The sequence below is a fragment of the Python bivittatus genome, unplaced genomic scaffold (genome assembly GCF_059951505.1).
Source record: "Python bivittatus isolate LINGU-HERP-01145 unplaced genomic scaffold, Pbiv_v1 ctg000060_np1212, whole genome shotgun sequence".
NCBI classification, from domain to species: Eukaryota; Metazoa; Chordata; class Lepidosauria; order Squamata; family Pythonidae; genus Python; species Python bivittatus.
The window spans coordinates 16,741,721-16,768,357 of record NW_028277044.1 but is presented as its reverse complement, the minus strand read 5'-3'; the positions used below and the strand labels follow the sequence as shown (position 1 = coordinate 16,768,357).

The following is a 26,637-nucleotide window of genomic DNA, read 5'->3' as shown; positions in this document are numbered from 1 at the left end:
CCGAAAAGTTCGTTAACAGAAGCGTTCGTAACCCGAGGTTCCACTGTAGAAGACGACTTAATTTCTGGGTGACTCCTGAAGGTTTTGTTTCATGGGTAAACACTTTAAAAACATAGTTTGGATGGGTGGGATGACAAATGACAATATTTTATTTTGGTTATTTTGTTTTGCTTCTTCCCAAGCCAGCTGGCTGGAATAAAACTCCTAAGGTGGATCTCTAATAAGGTTCAGACAGAACTTTGGCAGTGAATCAGAAAGGAAATCAAACTGATCACTAACATAACTCTGCCAATATACTAAGTGTAATCTTGCTCTATTTTTGTACAGCACAGCACAATACATCATTCTGTAACGCATACCTTTTTAAAATGCTATTTTAGGGAACACAAATGAATCTGCCTTCACGGCTTCAAATACAATATGAAATGCCAACATGTGAAGCTAATTCTCTGAAGGTCTCACTACCGACTCTTATATGGATATTATTTTCATTCGTTTTAAACTCCCTCAAAAACTAGAGAACCTGTATACATGTTGGGATATTTACCATCTGATCAAAAACAATATAAAACTCTTGGCATATACTTATTTATTTATTTTATTTTATTTTATTTATTATATTTTATTTCGGAGCATTCCAAATGATTTAGACCAAGACTCCAGTCATTCCCAGCAAGTGAGCAACAGATATAAAACATGACACCATAAAACTTCTGAAGTGTTATCGATCACAGAAGGATTAAAAGACAAACGTCATTCATTGTACAAAATAGCATTAGAACTGGGTACAAACGTACGTGACTATGTATCAGTCCTGCGGATTTAGCAGACTGTATGCTGAAAAAAAAACCTGGGATATGCCATGTGGGAGCTAACGGGGAGTCCAACAACTTGTTGGTTATCTCATTCCCTGATTCAGCTATAGAATGAGATGGTGAGTCCATAGTTATAAATAAAATACATATCACCAACACACTACATGTACACCCATTTCCTAACCAGTGGCTTGACGTAGTTTTAAGTGATTTTCTTTTTCTCCAAATGCATTGAAAGCTCAATCTAAGCAAGTCATAGGGGCCTTCTAGAAAGTCTCACAGTGTAACTTGCACGAACATGCAGTTGGCTGGAACGAGCTTGTGATACAGAAGAGAAGCTTTATGGACTTAATTCTGATTGATTTAGAAGTGGCTGGCAACAGACCATGGGGGGCAGATTGTGGAATTATGGATGCAGAGCCAGAGGAAAGGTTTTATATTCTCTGGAATAACATTTCCCCAGCTATCAGTGTTACTCCTACTCTGATGGTGTTCCAGAACTCTTTAAAAACTGGCTGTTTTCCTAGGCATTGGGGTAGGGTGGCTGCTGATCCCCTGTTGAGTGTGTTTTTTCTAGCGTATGGAGTTTGTCTTGTCTAGACATACATTCCTCTGTTTATTATTTTATTTTTCTCTTTTAAAATGTAAGCTACCCAAAGTAATTCCAGAGTCAGGTGGCCCTTAAATCTAATAAAATAAAATAGATATATTAAGGCTCTGTTTTAAAATTATGCAAAAGAACATTCTGTGTGATTTCTACTCAGTTGAATACTTAGAATGCAGGAATACATTGAGGAAAGTAAACAGTTTTAAACTATATCAGACATATGTTAAAGATGATCACTCAAGATAAATGTTGCTGTCAAACATTTCACAGAATTTTAAGGAGCCCTAGGGCTTTTTTCACAGCATTGGAAGTGGAAGTGGAACTGCCAAAACAGACATCTTTAATGGTAACATTGGAGCCTATTTTTCTGTGCCACGGTCCCCAACTCACTATAATGTTCTTTGAAAGAAATGATTGGATTCTTTTGCCTTGCACAATAAACTTCATAGTTCTATAGAAAAATAAACTGACCGCAAAAGTATTTTATACATGGATCCAGCTGCTGAACAGAAGTGGTTGCAGGGCTTATTTGGGGCGCAGCAGCACAACCACTGGATGTTTCATTAGCACGAACTGCTGCCAAAGGATTCCACTAGTCCATCTGGGATGGGTGAAATTACAATGTGTGAGAAGTCTGCCGGGATGTTCTGGCATGTAAAAGGGTGAGGTTGGTTGTATCAGTTGCCAAGGTGATGTCTGAGACAGGAGAGCCAAGTCAATCAAGCAGGAAACAGGCCACGGATTTATGTTGACGAACTTGTGCCACCCCTTGATGTTGCTGAACTCCAACTCTTGGTAGGTGCATTCAAGACCGACCATGTTGAGGGATGTCAGCAGCATCTGGAGGGTGACATTTCCCCACCTTGAGTCAGTGGCCAGGGTGGGCAGCTGTGGGGTTGTGGACTGCATGTGCCCCTGGCTCTTTTTATGTTGCCTCAACAGAAGCCCAGTTCATGTAGCTGAAAACCAGTAGCAGAACCACTGGTGTTCAGTGGCATATTTTTTTTTTTCTTTACGTGTCATGTTTACTAATGCATTAGTTTGCATCCATGGGCATCCACAGGGCAGGAAGGAGGCAAAAAATGCATCGTGACATTGTAGTGCAAACTCTACCCCTTAAATACTCCCACGCAACGTTGTGACACAAGGTCAAATGGGCAGACCTTACATCATGATGTCAAAATGCTTCTTTCTTTATTTTGGCATTGCCGGGATTTGGAATGGACATAGAGGATACCATCCTCCCCCAAAAAACACAAAGGCTGAACATCCGGTGCCAACCCCAGGAAGAAGGCTATACCGTTTCTATGCCCCATGAAGGCCTCAGAGGCCAAAATAAATACTTTAAAAGGAGAGTAAAACTTCAAAAAGATTGCCATCCTTGGTCTACCTGGTCCAGCTATTGATTTGTTTAATGGTATATATGAGAGCCTTCTGACCATTTTTCCAAGTGGAACTACATGCTGAATTCAAAGCTGGAGTGACCTCCGTATGAGACTTGACCTCTTGCACCCAGTTTGGGCTCCCATTGAAGGCTGGTTCTTGAGGCTGAAGGAAGACAGATGCCCTCTGGTGGCTTTTTCTGTCTATTACTATAGGTTGGAAATTGTTCCTCAGTGTTTACAGAGTGGGTGAAGTCCTAGGTGCTCCCTTTATTTGCTTGCCTAAAACTACTTCATTGCTAGGTGTGCTAAAAGTGGCTGGGTCGGTATTTCCTCTTGAACTTATAACCACCTGCTTTCTAGCCTTCTCCCCTAAATCTGCGAGCCATAGGTGGTGGCCGATGACATTATAGAGCTACATATCACCTTGTTCCTCATCCAATCCCCACTGCCTGGAAAAATATTTTCCTCTCACTTGTCCCCATAAAGATTATGTGAAGGCTGCCAACGGAGCTCTGTGGAATTTGGGATATACCAGACTACCTTGAGCGTGCACGTGTCATGGAACTTGAACCCAACAATAGGAACGTCTGGGAAATCAGAGCATCAGAGCTTTCCTGTTTTTTAGCTGCTTGTACGTCATGAAGAGAGATGTCCTGGAGGCCTGTCCACATTACCTTAGGATAGCGTATGGGTGGTAGGTGGTTGTTATTCCCCCTGCAGCTACTAATTGGTGACCATTGCAAGAGTTTCCTTAGAAACTGACAGTATTTTGATCTGTGTGAGATTCAGAAGCCCTTTTGCTGGCATATCTCCAAGTAAGGAATTGCTGCAGCCCACTAGCTAATTAATCCAAATAAAGGCACAGATTCTTACTTATAAAGCTGTACTGAAGGAGTCCACCAGCAGCAGCTCCACACTGATGTATGAACTATATGGGTGTGTATAAAATCATTCTTCTCTTGATAAACTATTAAAACGAATGATTGTAAATATTTATTTCATGGTTAGTGTAGTGGTTAAGGCATCAGGCTAGAAACCAGAGACCATGAGTTCTAGTCCTGCCGTAGGTACAAAGCCAGCTGGGCGACCCTGGGGCAGTCCCTCTCTCTCAGCCCTAGGAAGGAGGCAGTGGCAAACCACTTCTGAAAAAAACTTGCCAAGAAAACTGCAGGGACTAGTCCAGGCAGTTGCCAGGAGTCAATACTGACTTGCAGGTGCGCAGGTGCACATGCACACACACGCACACTTACATACAGTATATCCTGCATGCAGATATCTGCATAGTGGTTGGATGGGGAAATAGGATTTTTATGCAGGACACTGCTTCGATTACTGTCAAACTTGGCTTAAGAAGGCATTACCCCCAAACTAAAAATCTAACACAGTGAATGGTGACAATTTCTGACCCTTCTGTATGTTTCCAGGTGCTGGTGCTTACTATATTGCTTTGGACTAGATTATTTTAAAGATACCACTCCAGCTGAAGCACTTCTCTATCAGATGAAAACTGCAAAAGCTTTTTTCTCCAACTCTGCATACCAGATGCTCAAGGGAATCCTTCAGAGCACCAGATAGATCTGTTTTCAGTTCGCTCTAGTTTTTAATTCATCATCTTAAATTATAATGGCAAGATTAAAATACCATTACCTTTCCTACTGCTGGATTGTTATTTTGATGTAATTTATTTTGTTTTCATTTTGTTTTTGTATTTTGTGTCTTTCTTCCTACTATCTTAGATAGTAGAAGTGCCAGGTAAAGAAATGTGAGATACTGTTGCAAAAAGTGATGCTCACGTAACTGTCAGTGTTGGCTCTGATTACTGTAGAGTGATAAGCAACTAAATCCACTGATCTCACTTTCCCAAATGCTTCTAGGATCATCTATGATGTGCAGTTTGAATGATCACCCAGCTGAACTTTTAAATCTTGTTAGAGAGTTGACCTGTTGTTATTTCAGCTGTCACCCTTTCTACTTCCAACATTCTTCTAGCATATCTATTGTATGAATTAAACAGCCAATATTTTTAAATCTTTCAACTCGGAAAGCTGTGGATATTCCTTCTGCCATATTACTAAACCCACAGTTCACATCTCATCTAATCTCTCCTCAGGCTGTCATCCCCATTATATTTGTCTGGTTAAAACCAGGCAGGCTCAATTTAACAGCAGTTTGGAGACATTTAGTTTTTTAGATGACTCTTGTGCTATGCTGACAAAGAAGTGTATAACTCTGGGCCCTCCAGGCATCTATTTATTGTTGCAGTTGCTTCCAAATCTTTGTAGCCTTGAACTCTTTGTCAATACAATAACTGCTTATCTGAGTTCTTGTTAAGCTGTGCTGCTCCACCAGTGTGTTACAGCTATCAAAGCCTTGTTCTTGTCATGGTCATTGAGATCCTTGAAGGATGAAGACGCTACCAATCTAAAGGTATCTGGCTGCTATTCTGGGTTTTAATGGTTTCTTTTTTAAAAGGATGATGTAATCTAGACCACCCAATAAAATTCAGTGACTTGAGTAGGCCATTTGGGTAACTGAAACCGTATGTAGACATACTCTTAAGTACAGTATATGGACATCCAGGAAAACAGCTATTATCTCGATTCTTTTTCAAGGTTTCTTCAGAGGGGAACGGCTAACGCTGCCCATCATTGACCCTTTTGAATAACAACTCCGAGGTAAGAAAAAAGGTTTCAAGAATCCAAAAAGTCCGGGAGGATTCCTAATTATTTCGACCAGCTTCCTGCTTATAAATATTTATCTAGAGGTGTTTGACTGCTAAGAGCTAAGCAGGATATAGGAGCGGGGGGCATTTTCCACGCATTGCAGAACGTCGAGCCCAGGACTCGAAAGGGGGCTGGGGTGGGGTGGGCCGCGTGGACGAGGAATCGACGGGAAGAGAAGAGAAACAGCAAAGGTGAAGGCAGACGGGGAGGAAATAAGCCCCCTGCCTCATAAGCGCGCGAACGCCCACACACACGAATTCTGGTCAGGCCCTTTTGGGGGGGAGAGGCGGGTTTCCAGCGGTGGGTGGTCAGTTAGCTCTCGCATGGCTAAGAAAAGAAGGCAAGAACTCTCAGAAGAGCTCCACGGGCAGAAAGCCGCGGGCGCCCAGCCGAAGCTCCCTCCTGGAGGGTTTGCTTGCGAGGCGCCCGGGGGACACCACACCGGCCGCCCTTTCTCCACCGCCGCGGGCGCGGGAAGAGACGGCGGAGGGGGCTGGAACAGGGGTGGTTTGAGCAGTGACGCGCCGCCGCCTCCGCCGCCTCCCCCCCCCGTTCCCTCCCTCCCTCCCTCTGCCTTCCTGTGTTGCCTTGCGGGGGCGGCCCCGCCTGCAGCTGCCGCGCGGAACTTGCCTGGAAAAGCCAAAGCGTCCGAACCAGCAGGAAGGGAGGAAGGAAGGAAGGAAGGAAAGAAAAAGTTGTTTTAGGCTGCGGGACTATCTCGGCTTCGCGATGTTGGGGATCGCGGCTGCTGGAATGACCAACAGGTAAGTCTGTCCCGAATGCCTCTGACAGCGCCCCGATCTCTCCATTCATTGTAGGAATTCGGCTGAAATTCACCCCGGGCCGCCCTCCCTGCCCTCGCGCTCTTCCTTCCTGCGGATTCTTTCCCCGCTGCTCGGAGGGGAGACGCGGTAGATGCCCTCCACCTCCTCTTCGCCTCCACTAACTTTCCTAGGGGCCGCATCGCCTTCCCTCCCGAGCGGAGAAGGAGGGATGAGATAATCCCACCGCGCCCTCCTGCACCAGCCCCAGCACCAAGAGCAGGCGGAATCCAGGTTCTCCAGAGGGCGCGCCGAAGCCGCGGAGGCCCCTGGAAGAGGCGGCATTCGGCGGAGGCTGTGCTGGGGAGAGGGCTGGGGGGAGACCGGGAAATACGCCGCCTGGGCTTGGAGCAAGTGGGAGGGAGGTTTGGGCGTGCACAAGGATCGGGGAGCGGAGGCTGGGTGCGGAGTGGGCCAGCAGAACTTTTCTGGGGAAGCGGAGGCACGCCGGGCGGGTGCCGGGGCGGGGGGGGGGGACAGCATTTGGCATTCGTGGCGGCAGACACCTTATGTCAGACACATGGAGACAGTTTAGAAACGGAAGAACCATAAATAAGTTCAGAGCAGTGCTGTCCGGGAAAGGAAAGCAGGCGGGCGGTTCGGGAGCTTTTTTCCTTTATTTCTTTTCCTCTAAATTCGACATGGATGCAGATTGCGAGCAACGATGCGGAAAGCCACGTTTACTTCAAGGGGGAATCTGTTGGGAGCCATGCGGTGGGTGGGGCAGAAGCAAGAAGTGGGTGGGGCCAGAGCCCAAAGTCACTCCTCCTCTCCCTTTGAGTCCTTCTGATGCTCTCTTTAGTCTTTCTAGCCCAACAGAGTGTTGGAAAGAAATTATTTTTCTTTCCAGTTTGGTGTAGTGGTCAAGGTGCTGGCCTAGAAACCAGGAGACTGTGGGCTCTAGGCCTGAAAGCCAGCTGGGTGACTTCGGGCCAGTCACTCTCTTGCAGCCCAACCCACCTCACAGGATTGTTGTGGGGAAAAATAGGAGGCAGGAGTATTAGGTATATTCACTGCCTTGAGCTATATATAAAAAAGGTGGGATAAAATAAAACAACAACAATAAGGACTTGCTAGGTGGATAAAAATGCCAAATCCAGTCTAAATATCTGGCTGACTGTGCGACCGACCATAATAAAAATATTTTTTACTGTGTCAGGAAAAGGTGGTGAGAGAAATAAATTGAAAAATAGGCTAGATCAGGTGTGTGTGGGGGGTGCAGATAAAACCAAATCGAAGAAAAAAATCTCGCCGTGTGCCCCTGCGGGAGAGGCTGCGGCTCAGAATGTTGGTGACTGCTCCATTCTCTGCCCTCCCCCCTTCCAGTCATGTGACCTTGAGCGGACCTGCACCGCTAGCCCTGTGCTTCCAGTGGACACGTCCGCACTAAGAATGCGGAGAATTCTTAGTTCTTTAATTAATTAATTAATTAATTAAGAATGAGGAGAAGCAGAAATACACACGCAGATGCGACATAAAACCTCACTACTAAAAAGAATAGGCAGATGCCTTTTACGGCCACTGCTCTGCACGCTTTCCTTGCCCAGTTTCTTTCTCAAGCAATGGCTACAGGGAAGGGACAAATAGCTCTGCCAGAGTCTGAACTGATTCATTGCATGTGTTTTGAAGTTGGGACAAGACCTGAAATGAAATTACCCCGAGGGCTTCAGGTTGCCAGTTTTTGGATTATAGCAATGGATGCCAATTGACACATTCCTTTACAATGCAGCCAATCACAGCTTGCAAAAAAGTATGCACTTCACAGGCAGCGACATATAGTCCAACACAGCTCTCTTTATAAGGCTACCTCTGTGATACACATTTTTTCCTAAATGCATGTTTCTGTCACATATATGCAGATAAAAATAATACATGAAATAATCTGTAAAATCAAATAACAGTAATACGTGAAGCAGCCTTGAGGACTGTTTCCATACATCATACCCATCATGTGATTCCCTTTTGGAATAAGCCGTGTTATACAAAACACAGGAAAAGAGAAGGAAGCAGAATAAATTAAAGGCATGAGACAAGGAAAGAAAAAGCAGTAAGACTATATCAACACTATTCACTATGGTTTCCCATACTTTCCTGCCCTTGCAAACCACGCTTGCTTCCACCATGACTACCCCCAGTTTCATATGTTGTGTGTTCTTCTTTAAACTTCTCACTTCTACCTTCTTGAGGATGTCATCAGTTTCATCAATCATGACTCTTCCCTTTTCTTTTAGCCCACTCACTCTTCCTTAATATATTTGTTTCATAATTCAATACTCATGCATTCTCTCAAAATACCTCAACGTAGCTCTTATATACTAATCACTCACTGTTATATTCAATCCGCATTCATACATTACCCGTTCATTTCTGATTCTGTATTTTACCGCACACACTTAAGTGCCCCATTCCCGCTGCATTCATTTTTTATGTTTCTCCTGACAAACCCACCCCTCACTTCCATTTAACATATCAATATAATATACCTCTGTACTCAGAAAACATATAAAGTCATTTGTGGGGTGCTTCAAATTCCTACATGCATATGTTACCCATGTAGCAAATAGATCACTATAAGCAGTCCTGCAAATAACTGCATCAAAGCTACTCGTCCACAACATTTGTTATCCCATCTAACCCAAGATAAGTGTGGTACATGGTTGAAATTATATACCCCCTCCTCCCACTGTCAGCATTTCTTATTCAGTAGAACAGCTCTGATCTGCAGTAGTTACTGTACATAGTAGAAATTATTTTGGTCAAAACTTTCTGAATGGCTTTGTTAAGTAAGATGGAAGATTTAAAAAAAGCTTTTTTCATAAAGCCAAGGATCTGTTCTGTGGAACATTCTGAAACAAATGGGATCTGTTCAAATTTGTGGAAAAAATCCAGCTTCTCCTCTCCTCTCCTCTCCTCTCCTCTCCTCTCCTCTCCTCTTTCTTTCTTTTTAGTTCTCATTCACTGCTCAGCTTCATACTTTATACGGATATTTTTGTTTCCTGAAGCAGTCATATCAGTTGCATATCCCTAAACTATCCATATACTGTATGTGTTCCAAGGAATAGTTTATCTGGAATAATTAGATGCTAGCTCACAGAGTTTTAAGGGCCTCTTTTCATTCATAGTTTGCTTTAGGAATGCTGCTCACCTGGGCAGTTATAGTTGTGAGGAACCATTGGAAACTAGGATAAATTGATCTGGGTATTCTCTTTTAAAAGGTCATTTTCCTCAGCAAAAGTGCATATGGCGAGCCATCTTTTCATATGAATTTCACATTTTGCAAGAATCTGAGTTTTATGTATTTTGTATGTTGTTCCTGGATCCTTTTCAAACTTTATTACATGTCACTGACCCAAACTTCATTAAAATATAAAGAGAAAGATGTGTGTGTTAGTAATAAAAATTAATATGTAGCATATATGATAAAAAGGCCTGTGGTCATGCATATCTTACTTTACTGTCAATAATGCATGAATTCTACAGGCTACAGATATAAACTTTACAACAGCAAGTATCGTCCTGCAATCTTTATCTGCCCAAAGAAGCTGCACATAGAATTCTTTTGTCTGACCTGGGAATGGGCTAAGAGGAGGTGCTAATAATTCATTGCAGGTGTCTCAGCAAAAATTACAGTATAGCAGAATATGTTCCCGTGATCAGTGCTCCCATCTTTGCAGGGAAAAAGCGTTTCAGCATAGGAGATTTTGTAGTATTGACCTTCCAACATAGATGCCAAGATATTAAATCCCACTAGAGTAAACACCAAAGTCTGTTATTTGTAAGTTGGGCCAGATTATAATAATACTAATTTAAAATGAAATTAGCTGTGCCTCAGTTGACCTCTAAGTGACATCCTGGTATATTCTGTCTGTAAATCTGTGTCAATAATTCTTTATTTAAAAGTTTCCATTGCCGGATCTTTTTATAGCCCCTTGCAAAATTAATTACCTTTGTTTTTTCATAGTTAATCTGTAATGAGTGCTCCCTACAGAAATAGACCAGTGCTTCCATGGCTGTTCTAAGTCCTACTGGTGTATGTGCTAGTGTGATGGCCATAAAGCAATACAGATAAAGGTCTAGTAGCCAGTTTTGGGGGTGGAACTCTTGCTAGCATAAGGCATCTACCATTGCATTAATATGGTAATTAAAAAGAACAGAGCCAAAATGCACCCTTGTTTAACCCCTTTGCTAGTTGGCACTAAATTTGAGAGGTGCCCGACTGTAGGGCATCTCACTCTCAAACTGGTATCCTTAAGAAATGCATATACAGGTAGTCCTCAACTTACAACCATTTGTTCAGTGACCATTTGAAGTTACAGTGGTGCTGAACGAAGGGACTTACAACCAGTCCCCAAAGTTATGACTGATGCAGTGCCCCTACAGTCACATGATCAAAATTTGGGCACTTGGCAATCTGCCCACACTTATGACCACAGGGGGCACTTCAACTCCCCCCCGCCTGTCTCCCCCCCATCTATGCCCCTTTGGCCCCCTGCACTCCATGGCCCCTGCTGCTCTAGCTGACCTTTGCTGTCTTCTTGCTCCCACTGCTGACCAAGTATGCCCAGCCTGACCCTTTGTGAGGCAGCTGCTGGCTGCACAAGGCTTTCTTCCCCAGTTGTGCATGGTGGTTTCCTCGCAAGACCTAGAGAAGATGGCCTCACATGGCCAGCAGCTGCCTTGTGAAGGGCCAGGCTGGGCATGCCTCATCAGCAGCGGGAGCAAGAAGACGGTGAAGGTCAGCTGGGGCGGCAGAGCACAGGGTAGCAGGGCCTCGGAGCACAGGGTGGCGAGGGCAACTGTGTCTGGGACTGGGCTGGAGTGACTGCAACTTTGCACCGTGCTGCTGGGCTGGGCTGGGGCTGGGCTTTGCACCGTGCTGTGGCTCAGGAGCTACTTGCAGTCCCAGAGCCACAGCACACCAAGGAGCCCCTGAGCCATAGTGTGGCAAGCAGCCTCAGAACCGTGCAGTTCTGGGGCTGCTTGCTGCCCTGCAAGGCAGAATGCAGGGCAACCAAAAGGGCAGAGATGCTGGGGGAATGGGCAGTTGGGGTGAATTGGAAGAACCAAGGCTCAGGACTGGGAGGGACCCACCCCTCAGTTAAACGACCAATGGAATTTGGTTAACAATGGCAACAGGAAGTGCCAGGATTGCCATCGTTAAATGATGCGGTCACATGTTGTCGTGCTTTACAACTGCATTGCTTAGTGATGGAAATTCCAGTCTCAGTTGTGGTTGTAAATCAAGGACTACCTGTAATAGGGTGAGTAGCTGTCTGTCAGTTGTAGATGCTTTGAGTTTCTTCCGAAGAGTTTCTCTAGAGATGGGAGTCAAGGGCCTGCATGAGATTTACAGACAAGGCAAAAAATACTAACTTAGGTAGATTAGTATATTTTTCAACCAAATGGGTGAGTATCAATCCTTGATTGAATACAGAGTGACCTGCCTGAAACCCAGCTTGTTCCTCTGCTAGGAGATTCTGTTGTTCCAGTCAGTCTATGAGCTTCCAGTAAAGGTGTCTATCATATATTTTACTAATTATGCTACACAGTTTCACTGGGCAGTTGTTGCCTAGATCATCTTTTTTCCCTTCTTCCAGATGGGAATAATTATGTGCCCCAGTTTCTAGGGGTGGAGGCTGTTTTATCAATGTATGTGAAAAGTAAAGCCAACACTAGAGCCCACCATTCAGATTGGGTTTGTTTCAGTTCAAGGAGAATTAAATCCAGACCTGGGGCTTCTTGGGGTTTTAATTACCTAATTACTTTATGTAGTCACGTTCCCAGGATCTAAATAGCAAATCATCTTCTGCAGATGTTGTATAGTTAGAATATTTTCTTATGACATCTGTTCTTGCCAGAATAAATACAGTTTCTCTAGACATGTAGAGAGTCTTCAAGAGAACATTCAAAGGGCAAGGATGAGATATGAAATGCCTGGTCTATTTCCTAATGTCATTCTTGCTCTGGATTAGCATTGTATGTCAGTTCAACAGAGATTTAGGTTATTTTTTTCTCTTATTGTTGTCATTGTTCTTGCAAAGGCCTCGGTTATGGCCTGTTAAGTGTAATTCAGAGTTCTCATTTTGAACTCATTAGCCTTAAATAGTTTGAACTTCCTCCCTTTGTGGATTATTATGACCTGTAACTGTCAACAGGATTTGTTTGCTAATTATGCCATCAGTTTGTCAAATATGAAGAAGATACAATGGCATGTCTGAAGTGCCATTCCTCTTTGTCCTGAAAAAGGCAAAATGCAACAATCTGTAATGACTGTGTTTCTCAGAGAATGGCGATATATAAGTACCCTATACACATCATAAAATTATGAAACTCATTAAGTGTCTTTGGGCCACTTACTTAATCTAACCTACCTCACAACTCAGAGAAAAGACATGTAATAAAAATAAATTGTGCTGACTCTTTTCACAATTTATTTTTATTGCATGTCTTTTCTCTGAGTTGTGAGGTAGGTTAGATTAAGTAAGTGGCCCAAAGTCACTTAGTCAGTTTCATAATTTTATGATGTGTATAGGGTACTTATATATCGCCATTCATGGGGAGCTTCTTTTGGTCCAAAATTCCAAGTCATCTTCTTCCCAGCAGGGCTGATTGCTTGTAATAAAGCTAGACTGATTTTTTTTAAAATCTCTCATTCATTTCCTAGGGCAAATAATGGAGTCATGCTCCAATCCCCACTTTGGCTTAAATTTAGTCCCACCTTTTGTGCTTTATTCACAAACAGATAAATGAAAGACTGATATAAATGAAGCATTTAATCATATTTAGCCCTTCCTTACTTTGCATTAGCATTTTGTTACTTGGTTTTTTAATCATTTTTGGCTACTCCATAGTAAATTTAAAGCTATACTATCCGCTAGGCTGAAGCTAATTTTCAGAAAGGGGCTGAAATTTGCTAAAAGTAGTGCCAGAAAAGGTGCGTTCAAAGAAAGGAGGGTGAAAGTTTGGAAGAGTGGGGGTTCCTACAGTGCGAGCACAATGGCTGGTGGGAGAGAGTTCCGACAGTCCTACAAAGCCATACCAAAAGGTTAATGAGCCAGAGCATGGGATTCTGGAGTTCAGTGCAACAGCCTAGGCAGCATTCTGAAAAGGCTTGTTTCACTGCTAACTGAAGCTGCAGGACTCCGTTTTGTGCTGAGAAAATTGGCACTGCCATGTTTTGACTGTAAATAAGTTTAGCAGTTGCTCCTGCCTGAACTCTTTGGTGTAGACTTATTTTTATTACTTTCCTTTTAAAGATTAATTCAGGAATGTAGCCGCCTGTGGCTCTCAACTAACTTTGTGCAGCCCTTGGCCTGTTTTCCAAAATTGAAAGTTAAGTGATTATGGGTAGTCCCCAGTTTAAGAACGAGTTCCATTCCCAAGATCTGTCCTTAAGTTGAATTTGTATGTAAGCCAGAGCAGTATTATTGTATAATACTGCATAAGTAGTATTGTGTAATGAACTCAAACCATTGTGTATTTAACTCAAATCATTATGTATTTAACTTGAATTTTGCTACATTAGGCTCCATTCTTAACTATGGGTCATCCGTAAATCGGGCGTTCTTAACCCGGGGACGACCTGTAGTTTGGATCTCTAGTGAGAGTGATCTGTCTTTCTCCCAGTAGTCTTCTAAGCAAAGAGGGAGAGAGGAGCTAAAACAACCCAAAAGGAACAAGGGTGGAGGAAATACTTTTGTAGAAGGATGGAGATACGGCTTTTAGGTCCAGAAAATAATATATCCTTTCTATAAAGCAATGGAAATGCAACTTTGAAATTCTCTGCATTGTTCTCCCTTTTCTCTGCAAAGCTTTCCCTTTTCTTTTTCAACACCTTTGGAATTACAATCTTATGATGGATGAGGATTATAATGTTGACTGAAAAAGAAACAATTCACATGACACTAAATGGTGCCCATGTAGAACTTTAGGAAGTAAGTATGTGCAGACTGTGAATCCTGTACATGTTGAGAATAATCTGTAAATAAGGGCTCAGAACAGACTAATAAGAAGAATTTTAAGACCAGAGATAAGGAAGATGCTTGTAAATTGCTTCTACACGTGTTTGTCAGTAAGCAAGCACTCTCTACATTTCTTAGGTTACTTATTTTACTTAGTATGGATAATGTCACATTTGGTATGGATAATGTCACTGCACTGTGTATAACCAACTTGAGTCCTGTGGGGTCATGCAGGGATCATGAGACCTTCCATGATACAAGGAAACATTCTTCTTGTCAATGGTATATGTGTGAGCCATTTTTTCCTCTAAAAAGCAGCCTATACTATGTGAACTCAGGGACCAGAAGAACTGCAAAAAGTGAAACTTCGGATTATTGTTAGCTAGTTTGAGCTGTTGGGAGAAGAAAGCAGGATCTAAACATTACACATAAATAAACTTTTGGGTTTACAAAATAGGCTAAAAGTTAATACAATTAAAATCAGAATTATAATTAAATATTTGAATCTGTTAACAAAAGTATGGCAAAAGAGATGTGTTTTTACCATTTTGCTAAGTATTGGGAGAGTGGGAGCCATTTCTATCTCCCCAGGGAATGAATTCCATAGCCTGGGAGCTGTGCTGGAGAAGATCCTTTTTGTCTACCAGATAGTCAAGTTCATGACAGCTGAGGGATCTTCAAAAGTGCTGCTGATCTAAGTAGCTAGGCAGGTTCATAGCAGGAGAGGTGATTCTGCAGATAGGTTTTAAACATCAGTACCGATGTTTTGAATTGTGTCAGGGAAGTAATTGGTAGCCAGTGTAGACCTTTCCGTACAAGCAGCATATTATCACCATACTTTGCAGTGGTGAGCAGCCCAGCTGATACATTTTATATCAACTGCAATTTCTGGTACTTTTCAAGAGTTGCCCCACATAGAGCTCATTGCAGTAGTTAAGCTGGATTTCAGTCCAGGTGTGGATAACTGTTGCAAGGTCTGGCTGTCTCAGCAAGGGTTGCAGTTGGCACACTAGCTGTAATTGTGCAAATGCAGACACAGACTATTTTTGAAAAGGGATGCTGAATCTCCAGTCTGTCACTTTGAAGATAAGGCATCAAATATCACCTTCTGTGTGGGACAAAGAGGATCATTTAGAGGTATTTCAGATGACAGAGAAAGTGTTGATGAAGGCAATAGAGCAGTGATGTGAAGCTTTGGCTGTATATTTTTATAGGTCTAAATTAAATACTTAGTGCTTGGTCTCAGCCATGCCTTTTTCTAATCCTAGCATAAGCAGAGAGTGGTTGAGAGTCCTCAGGAAGCCAAATCAGGATCTGTTGGTTTCTTCCAAGAGGAGATTATTTGTCGGCCATGAAAAACTGGGGTAAGGATGTCAGCCATTCAGGGTAGTCCAGACAAGAATAAACCATGATTAATAACACTATCTTTATTGTAAGGTTACAGTTACAAAATCTTGCAAGTTCTGAAAGCATTTCCCCCCTCCATTACTTTTACTTTCCAGAAAACTAGAGAGGGTCTCTTCTGAAATGCTTCCCACGGCCCCTCTGCTTCTGTGGGCTGAGATACCTCTTGCATGACTGTTCTCTAGTCTGCGGCTCTTCCTCCTGCCTCCCAAGGTCATCCCCACATACCATTACAACTGATGAAATGGCACCTAGGAGAATACAACCATATTCATTTTGGAATAACTGATTTATGACTTTTTGTTGCGATAATATGTTAGCATCATCCCAAATTGACTGGGGACATTAATAGGATAGCAGCAGCAGCAGCTTATAAAAAACTAGGAATTGGTTCATGGGCCAAGGTCATGTGTGTGTATAATTCCCATTTGGTAAATATCTGCATGCTGTCTTTAATGCAGAACTTAAATAATAAGAAGGCCAAAAGACATCCCTACTTGACTCCCCTAAGTATGAAGATAGGAATCATCAGTTTGCCATTATGCAAGTATTTGACAGGCATAGAGACAGATCATAAAGCATCATTATCAACTGAGGAAGCAGACATCTATAGATGAGTCTGCTAATTTTCTCCTCAGTTCACAGGGAATTGAGCCAAAATCTGCCTTCAAATCAATAAAGGCAGCCTAGAGAGATCCCTGTGGGAGGCTGGAGCAGATATGCCAGATGGTATAGCGTGATGCACTGAACACCACTTGGGTAGTTTGAACTAAAACCTTGTTCTGTAGCTAAGACATTCTCTTGGAGCATCTAGTCAAGAAGCTTATGATATAAATGTTTAGCATGTAACTTGCTTATCATGTTTAACCAGCTAACTGGATGTTGGCTGAGTTGGACCTGTCACCTTTTTTTTGGATTGCTATTATTGTGGAATGGCTCCACTCTTTGGTTATCGGTAAGGACGTGTCAATCTGACTACCGTAAATAAAGGTAGCCCGCCATTTAGAGTTTATTTTAGTAGCTCTGGAGGGATCAGTTCTTCTCTGTCCAGTTTGCCATTTTTCGGTTGGGCAGTAAGTTTAAGAATCTCTGAAGTGCAGACTAGGGCTCAGTCAGATAAGCAATTAGGGAAAGATATGCATAGGCTCAAGACAATTTGTCATATTGAATAAATCACTGAAGTGAGAATCAGAAAGTTCCATCTCACCACTGTCAATTGTTACATAAAGGAAGATGCAAACTCTGAATTAAACCTTTTATAAACGGAATTGTAAATATTACAGAAACATATAGAGAGAATTCAGAGAGAGTTCAGGAGCTAAATCCACTAAAAGGTGAGGTAGGATAGCTGTGAAATAGGAAAATACTGGATGCAGATGAAACACTTACTGAGTTGTTTAAAATTACGAAAGAAAAGGCAGTGGGAATGCTCCCAGTGTGGCCTAGGAATTAGAGGAGATCATACAAGGATCACACATATACATATACCAGAAGATACAAGAGAATATGCAAATTATTGAACCATTCCATTAATTCCTCTAGCAAGCAAAGTTTGTAAATCTTGCAAAAAAGAAGAGAGTAATGCTAAATGAATGAGCAGGTTTCAGAGAAGGCAGAGGCATATATGATTATGTAACTAGATAACTATCAGATAAATGTGAAGAAATATCTGCAACTAAGCATTTCTAAAGGGATTAATTTTGAACAGCACCTTCAGCCTTTACGTGCATATATTTATTTTTATTTATGGCGTTTTTATACCAATGACTTCACAAAGACTTCCAACAGCTACATATAAAATCTGTAAAATTGTAAAATAACCCCCACCCCAAAAGAAAACTCAGCATCCAATAAGTAACTTTTTTCAGTCATCAAAGCTCTACGGAAGAACTGTCTCGACTGCCTTCCAAAAACTCTAAAGGAAGGCAGATCTCTAGAGGTAAGAATTCAGATCTCTAGAGGTAAGATATTCCACAATACATGAGCACAGCCAAAAAAACAACATACATACACTGGTCCCTCCCCTGATCCCACGGGGGCTCTCTCAACATCACCATACAAGTGTTCCTACAGACACCTAGGTGCCAAATCATAAATGCCTTTACTGGTTAAAGCCAGCCCTTTGAATTGTACTCAAAAGCCTATTGGGAGCTGGACGCAGCACCTGCAAAACCAGCATTACCTGACCAAGGAGTGAACTGCTGCTTTCAGCACCAACTGCAGCTTCCAAGTGGTGGTCTTCAGAGGATGCCCCACAAAATGCATTGCAGCAATCAGCAGGTGATACGGGTATCCATGGCCAGGGCCTCACAAATTTGGCTTCTTGATGATCTTGTGCTTGTCTGAGTGTCTGTTTTACTCTTAATGAAATGTGTTTAATTTTATTCTGGGGTGTTAACAACCTTTTGACTGCAACCTATGGATTGAATGGAAATTAGGCTTTTTGACACCTATATATGAGTGAGATTGTATATTAAGAATGTGGCATTGTTTTCACCAAGCTAAGAGCGTGGCAATTCCTGATTAGTATCCATAAATGCATGTAGTTTTAGTATTACAGTATTGCCTTGCCTTTCTTTGTTTCCCTCCTGATGACATTTGAGGCAAGGCCTGCTTTTTTGTTATTATTCTTTATAAGCATCCTGTATTGATGTAACATACTTATATATTGCCTATATTGCCTTTTTAAATGAGTGGGGTAATAGTAATGTCTTTCCAGCCGGAGGCAAGCTGGCTTGGAAAAGGCAAGAGGAGTAAATTCAGCTTTAATTGTGCGCCATCAAGCCAAAAGCGCAAAAACATTCAAGCTGCATGACAGTGTTTTCTCAAATTGCAACCCTGAAATATTTTCTGTGCTGTGCTTTCAACAATTTGTTTTCAGGGCTGCATTGATTCTGATGCTGATATTAATATCTGGAGAACTCATCTGCTTGATATGTTTTTATTCACTTGTATTATGTTTATATTTTATATTTACTACTTAGAAATTATTTTCACGATAAGCAGTTTAGGTACTTTTCTCTCCCCCCCCCCCGGGCATATATAGACAAGATGAAGCTGGTTTTCAGCAATAAAACAGAGATAAAAAATTATTCCATTACATTTGTGCAAGTATAGCAGGGCCAAGTAATGTGTTCATCTGCCCCTGTACAAGGACGTGGGTCCATTGATTGCAGGGTCTATCAACCAAGTAGACCAGTCTACAAAAACTCATCTTCATTTCTGTTGCCTACCTGAAGCTGCAAAAAAGCACTTGACACAGTAGAATACTTCGAAGTTTGTGGATTCTGCAAAATCTTGTTTATCTACACATAGCACGTTTTATTATTCTTTTTGAACATGTCATTTCCTTTCCCCTTTTCAGTTTTCCTGATCACTTTGAGTTATCAGGCCCCTTTAAACCAGGTAATTCTGGTTTAGCTTCTGTTGTATTGTCCTCCATTGTCCCTATCATTTCTTCAAATTGATAGAAATGATATAACTAACTACTCCCCTTTTTCTGATGGTCAGGCAACTTTTCTGCTCTGAAGTATATGTGCATTACCAGTTAGATTGAATTTGTCAGAAATCCAAGCACTAAATGGCAGTTTGGGTTAATGCCATATTGAAAAATCTCTCCTTGCATATCTTGAAGAACAAAGACACTACAAAAAGGTATTGTCTAATTAGGAAGTTAACCACAATGCTTTTTTTCCCCTTGCCCTTCTTTTTAGCAGCTGTTGTAGACCTACATCTGTGCCCGTACTAAGCTTATTTTGGCTAATTCCCTTTTTTTCCTGAGTGTCTTCCTGCCTCCTATCTTTTGATATATTTACTTTGTCCATATTAGTGTTTCTTAGTAGTATACCAGAAGAAGGCATGACAAAACATTTCCTTACTGTTCCTAAGAAAATTACATAGCCATGGCCATGAAGTCACCAGAAGTCAAACTTGATTTATCAGCATCGTGTGACCTTGGAGCATCACAATAGTGCAGAAGCTTAGAAAGAGGCTTCAGGTTATGGTGCAACTTTCCCTAACCTGAAGTCCTCAAGATATGCCAAAAGGCACATACTATCTGAGAATTTTGGGAGTTGAAATCCAATGCATTTGGAAAATTCCAGCTTGGGGAAGGCTGTTTATTCTACTTTGTTGTTGCTAATGCTATGGTGTAACAAGTGAAGTGATCTAAACTCTGCAGATAGCAAACGCCTGGAAAGTGGGCCTTCTGTACTTAGAATGTTTTTCTGTCCTGTTGGCATTTTGCTGGACCGGCCCATAAATAGTTTTCTCATGCTCTTACAGCTTCTCGCCACAGCTTGGGTGGGGCTTTCAGCATAAAGCAACCACTGCCATTCTAACTGGCAATATTTCCAAAAAATATTTCTCTGTGTTTTTTGAACAAGAACAAATATGGTGGCATTCTTTGATTGCCTAAGAAAATTAGCAAATGTTTTCTCCTTTGCTTTTTCTCCTGGTCCTTTTCCATGTTGCCCCTCTTCCATAATTTTCATTCATTGTATTTACAATTAAATGTGTTTGGAAAAATAAATGCTTTTATCTTGTTGCTTCTTTAAAAACCAGACTGAAAATGACAGTCTTTCCTTTACAGTTTGAAGGAAGCAACATTCTGTGAAAGAACAGGAAAATGAGATGTTGAAAGGATTATTAAAATAAATGAGTTCATGTTGCTTATTTTTGGAAATGCAGCCAGAGGAATGGTTTGACTAAGAGAGTATATACTCATATTAAATAAGGAAATCCACTTTGTTTTGACATTATAAAGTGAGAGAAGTGGGGTAGGAACAGTATAACAAATGCAAATTCTCCAGAATAATTAAATCATACTGTAAGTTATAGTTATACAAGCCAAATTACACATTATATATGGATAGATATTCTTGAACATATCAATGTCCTGCTTGTTTTCTGTCAAGAACAAGCCCATTTCATAATTTTAATTAGTTTGTTGTACAATTGTTAATTAATTGATTAATTTTTTTATATACAGGTAGTCCCCAGTTTAAGACGAGTTCCATTCCCAAGATCTGTCCTTAAGTCGAATTTGTATGTAAGCTGGAACAGTATTATTGCATAATACTGTATAAGTAGTATTGGGTATTGAACTTGAATCATTGTGTATTCAACTCCAATTTTGCTACAGTAGGCTCCATTCTTAACTATGGGTCATCTGTAATGTGGGCATTCTTAACCTGGGGGTTACGTACATATATAAACAGCTCTTTATACATATAAACAGCTCTGTGTGAACAGTTCTAAGTTGGAGTTTCTGTTTCTATAAAGGAACAAGGTACATTTCTTGTCTTTGGACTATGACTTTTCTTTGGACTCAGTTACATGTCCTGTGCTCTGGATGTCATGAAAATTAACTTGGATATTTGTAAAATGCCATCATAGTTAGCTTGATATAACCACAGATGCACCATTGCATGGAGACAGGATCTGCTGCAGGGCAGGGGGCAATCTCAGAAAAGAATCAAGTCAGACTCAGCAAGCCCTCCTCTTGTGCAGCAGTGCGCAGGTGGAGAGCTGTCATGAACATTTCTAACCATGGCCCAGAATGCCAAAATACCACTGTGTATGGTACACAGCAGGCATTACTGGATGCAGAGTATGATAAATCCCCCTCTGTGGAAGAGTACAAAGTCCTGATGTTAAGACTGCGAGAAGAAAGTTCTGTATTCTTATACACGCTCTTTTTATCCTATAGCCTGAGATGTGGGTAGAGTTGTCCTCGTGCTTTGAGAACGGTGAGCACCCCATGCTTTTTCTCAGCTGAACATTCTTCCTTTCTTCTCATGCTTATTCTGTGAGAAGCTTTGTAATGCCAGTTGTGTATTAGGGAACACTGCAGTCTCCACCTTAAAAGGAGTAAAGTATTTCTCTCACTTTTAATGTGACTCATACAGGCAGAGAGATTTGTTTCTCCTTCCAGCAAAATTGATGATGCCCTGATGGCTTTGAGTAATATATTTCAGCTTGTGTGGTAAAAAAGGGATTTTTTACAGGTAAAAGGAAGGCATTCAGTTCGCCAATACAGGACATAAGCAGAAATGTGGCTTTGAAGGAAACTCAGGTAAAATTGTGGAAGAAGAAAGTCTTCAGCAGAGTAAGACTTTGAGGGGAATATACACTGGAAGAGGGAAAATATTAAAATTCAGGGCTTAAGTCTACAGAAGCTGGGAGACAGCCCTTGATGAAAAAACCTGGGAGTCCAGCCTTTCACAAGATCATCTGTCTGAATGCATCTTTTTAATGTGATGAAGAATGCCTGCTCCTGATGTCCTCACAAAAGAAATTGTGAGAAGGGGAAAAAGAAGTGCCAAGCATGACACTTAACATGCAATCACACACTCACCAAATCTTGCTGGCATGTGAAGGTGAGGTGGGGATGGGCACAGGCATGCTTGCATTTCATTACGACTGTGGAGAATTGTTAACCTTGTCTTGGGAAAAGCTTAACTGCAATTCTAGCTTTCCTTACTGTTGACCATGGTGACTAAGGCTGTTGGAAGTTGTCATTAGCCACCATTCGAAGGCCTTAGATTTCTTACCCTTCCCAGTCCCATCTCAGTGAGAGTTGCCCTTTGGGGACGGCTTTTAGCACAGGGAGGAAGTCCTTACTGGGGACAGTGGAACATTTCCTATAAGTAATAACAACTGTGGGTTGGGTAGAAGTGGGTTTTTCTTGGGATTATGATGAGAAAGGAAAATGAGGCAACTCCCTTGCCTAATACAGGTTGCTTCCATGTAGCTGTTGTTATTTTATTTTACTTATTTTTAAATTATAGGTGGCAGTAGGTGATATGTTTATTATTGTATCTGCTTTGGCTCTTAACCAGCTGCCTGTGGCTTCAGTTCTTAGTGTTAGACACAATAAACATCAGACACTAAAAGCAAATGTTCCAAAGAGTGGCCTTTGCTTTTACTTCTGCTTTTCATTGCCTTTTCCATGCACTTCTTCCCTAACCTTATGCCAGTATCTACACTGTCATCCTTCAGGAAGGCACGGTCTGCATTGTCTGCTGATCCAGTATTTCCTACTCACTGGGCAAAGGCCATCTCTGCTGAGATTAGTCGCAAGTCTTGGCATTCTCCCAGTTTCTGCAAAGTTGCTCCTTTTCAAACAAGATAAATAAACATGCTCATTTCTGCTACACAATTATAGGAATAGCAAAAAATGTTGATCTGGTTCTTTCTTTCTTAAAAATAGCACAGAATCAAAAGAGGGAAGTAGATGTCTTGTTTCATAGACTCTGTCCTTAATCCTAAAAGCAAACAGCCACTGTTCCAGGGATGAGAAAAGATCCATTCATTTTGGATTTCAGAAAGAAGGCTGCATTTCTACACTTTATCTGGGAATAAGATCCATTAAGCACAATGGGTTTTACATCTAAAAAGAGTTGATAGCATTCCATTCTGAAGGAGTTAAAAAGAGTTTCATAAGCCTCTCACTTAAGTGGCTAGAAAATAAAATTCAGTGCATTTTCCTTTCTCAGTTCTTGAATTATTGAAAGAATGGATGGTATTTCTGTGCTAAGATATAATACCTGTAGATTAGTATTACATTCTCCTGCATTATATGCCATGTTATTGCTTTATCTTTGAAAGACAACAATGAATTAATTTTACCTTGTAGAGTTGTCTAGACTTGCAGTTGACTGTTTCTTAAACAAATGTGTTTAAGCTTTAAAATATGCTTAAGCTGCATAGTTTATTCTAAGGCTGAACAACAAGGTGAAAACAAGGGAGAACCTTGAGTTGAAGAAAATTAGAATGAATGTATTTGTGATTTCCACATGATCCTAAGCATCTCTGTCAGAACTAATATCTGTCACATTTGTTGGACTTTGCTGATTGCATAACATAAATGTAATAAACACAATGGATCTTTAGTTCCATCTGCTGGTGGAAAAGCTGCTGGCAACATTTTATTTTTCATTAATCTGCTCTTGAGATCTCTTCAGCTGCAGAGCAATGATGCTAGCAAGACAGGACTTTAGGACAAATGTTCAGGGTCTCGCTTACCAGAACAATCATCTTTTGAAGTAAATGAAATACCACCTTAATTCCCTCCCCCTTCCCTCAAATAATTAAATCCAGAGTATAAAATTATGATACTATACCATTACTCCAGAAAGGCCATTATTTTCCATTTTACAGAGAATATTTTCTGATACAGCTACTATAAGCCATCTTTATTCCTGGTGCACTTTTCCATTTCCATCTAGGTCTATTTCACTTTATGCTGCTTTGACAATTTCAAGACTGCATTCTGAATGCATGTGCTACAAAATAAATGCATGAGTTTTCCTTTCATTTCATAGTTGATATTTCTAAGAAACAAAATTCAGAATATTTTCCTTTTTCTCCTCTCGCCTCCTAAGGAAAGGGCTTTGCACAATATTTTCCAAATATCCTTCAGATTTGACAATGAGAACCTTCCTCCTTATTTCTCCATATAATGCTAAATTTTATTACAGACTTTTTCCTCCCATCATTGCCAATGGCTCATTTGTCTTTCAGATACTGTATTACTGTAGGAAAGTGTTGTAATAAGTAATATTTCTTTCAGAATTCAGAATTCACCTTTATTGGAGTTAAGCTTTTTGGAACAAAAAATAGTTCAAATTCAGTCCAAAAGCTTGTCAGGGATTCTGTCCCACTGTGGCCAAACAGATGGTGAAAAGCCACATATGTAGCTTTTCCAGCCGCTAATACCTCCAAGTCTTTAATCACCTTAGAAAAGATAATCTCTAGTCGCACGTGACATTCTTTGTCTCCTTAGTCCTTGTGTTGTGTGTTGCTGCAGTATGGCCTCAGCATCTCCCTGATGTCCAGGGGATCCAGAAATTAACTTCTTGAGCAAATAAATAGCTGGCAGAGGAATATAGCTCACAGCAGTCCCACTGCAAAGTGCATTTTCCAAGTTGGGTTCTGAGACCTGGGAAACAACCCCTCTCATGAGATTTAAGGATATCAATTAAAAGGAAACATTACTTAGCGTAGCCAATTCCAACTAAACAGAGGGCCTAGAAGTCTGAAACATCTGCTATTAAGTATAGAAAAGCTCCTCCATATTGAGTATTCTTCCACATTCTCTATCGTTAAGGATGTAAGCCAATGACTGTTGGAGAAATGGGGAAGAGGCAAGATGTCTGAAGAGAAAGTTATAATATCTTACTAGACATAGAGTTTTCAGTATTTACACTGGCCAGGAAAATACCCAATAAAAAGACTCCCTGCAGGAGAGAGTACATATGCTTACACACAAAGTTGTTGGAAACAGTGCTTGCAAAGATTGATAATACTGCAGTTTATTGTGGCAGATATTAATCAGGAAACAATACATCATGGGGTTTGTATTCATTAATGGTAGGATACTGTTTAGTGTATCAAAGAACTTAGGAAGCCAAGATAAGTATTTAGATCTTAGAACATGTTACATTTAATTAATAGTCTGAAGATGATAAGAGAAAGTGTACGGTATTCCAATCCCGATCAGGCCCAATCCATGCAGGTTGGAGTGCTTATCTTTTCTCCCCAGGTGTTCTAGTTCATTAGGCTGTCCCATTCCAAAACTAAGCCTGAAATCAAACTGAATCCCCCAAATAATGTGTACCTTCTTCAAGGGTCTGAAATATTGCTGTTGTCACCATCTTGAGCACTTTGCCCGAAAAGAAGGCATCTGTAACTGAACAGTAGTTATTATAAGCTTTTTGGTCCAAGGCCTTTTCCAGAAGTGGAAAAGACATTAGCACCCCCCTCCCACAACAGCTGGGTCTGAAAAGCAAAGGTGGGCAAAAGTTCAAGAAGGCATAGGTATGGCATTGTTGTTGTATGTCAGATTTACATATAGTACCTCAGCCACGTAGTGCGTTGGACCATCTCATCAGATCCTTATTAACTTGTCATTCAGATCACTCTAAAGATGAGTAATTCTGTCTTCAAAGTGTCTAACAAATTTATCACAGTAGGTTTCCAGGGATATCAGCACATTTATTTCCTGGGTCAGATGACAACAAGCTTTAGAAAATTCCGCTGAAGGGTATTTGAGAATACAAAATACTTAACCGAAGTAAGAGAGCCAGTTTGGTGTAGTGGTTCAGGCATCAGGCTAGAAATCAGGAGACTGGGAGCTCTAGTCCTGCCTTAGGCACGAAGCCAGCTGGGCGGCCTTGGGCCAGCCAGTCCCTCTCAGCCCTAGGAAGCAGGCAAGGGCAAACCACTTCTGAAAAACCTTGCCAAGAAAACTGCAGGGAGTTGTCCAGGCAGTCTCCAGGAGTCAAACACTGACTCAGAGGCACAAAAAGAAAAAGAAAAACCTCAACCACCAATGTAAGTTTGAATTGCTATGCAGTGGCACAACTGTCCCCTCTAGCAGATAATTAATTGCCTCAGAATGAGTGGAACACCAAATATGCTCTAGCACAGGCCTGCGCAACATACAGCCGGTGGGACCCACCAAGCAGTCTTGTGTGGCCCACTAGCATCTCCTGAAAACTCAGCAAATTCACTACCACCAAACCTGGCCACCAAAAGGAAGGATCTGCTGCCCCTACCTAGTGTTTCACAGCCACCTTTGCTCCTTTGCACCTTTGCTTTGTAGTGGTTAAGCTGCTGGAGTATAAACGGGGAGACCATAACCTTCAAAGGAGAAGCCTTCATCCTGCATTGCATTATTTGGGATGATGATGATAATGATTGAATAGCAGTAAGACATTTTAGAACTCATACTATTATATGAATATGATACCATCCAAAAGCACTCAGGGATGATGCAGTAACTTCATTTACCAAAAGACATACTGCCCAACACTTCCAGGCCTAAGATCCTACTAGCCACCAAGCAGCTGACTGGTGTGCCAGTTGTTCCTTTGCGGTCTGTGATTATTTTTAATGTAGCAATGTGGTCCTTTTC

General features: G+C 41.3%; 1 protein-coding gene across 1 annotated transcript in view; it reads left to right on the top strand.

The window, feature by feature from the left end:
• Positions 1-6,137: 6,137 nt before the first annotated feature.
• LIMS1 (LIM zinc finger domain containing 1) overlaps positions 6,138-26,637 on the top strand; it is a 71,014-nt gene continuing 50,514 nt past the window's right edge. Inside the window, exon 1 of the mRNA XM_025166310.2 lies at positions 6,138-6,294. Coding sequence (XP_025022078.1) covers positions 6,260-6,294 — 35 coding nt within the window. The 5' untranslated portion in view covers positions 6,138-6,259. The remainder of the gene's footprint in view (positions 6,295-26,637) is intronic.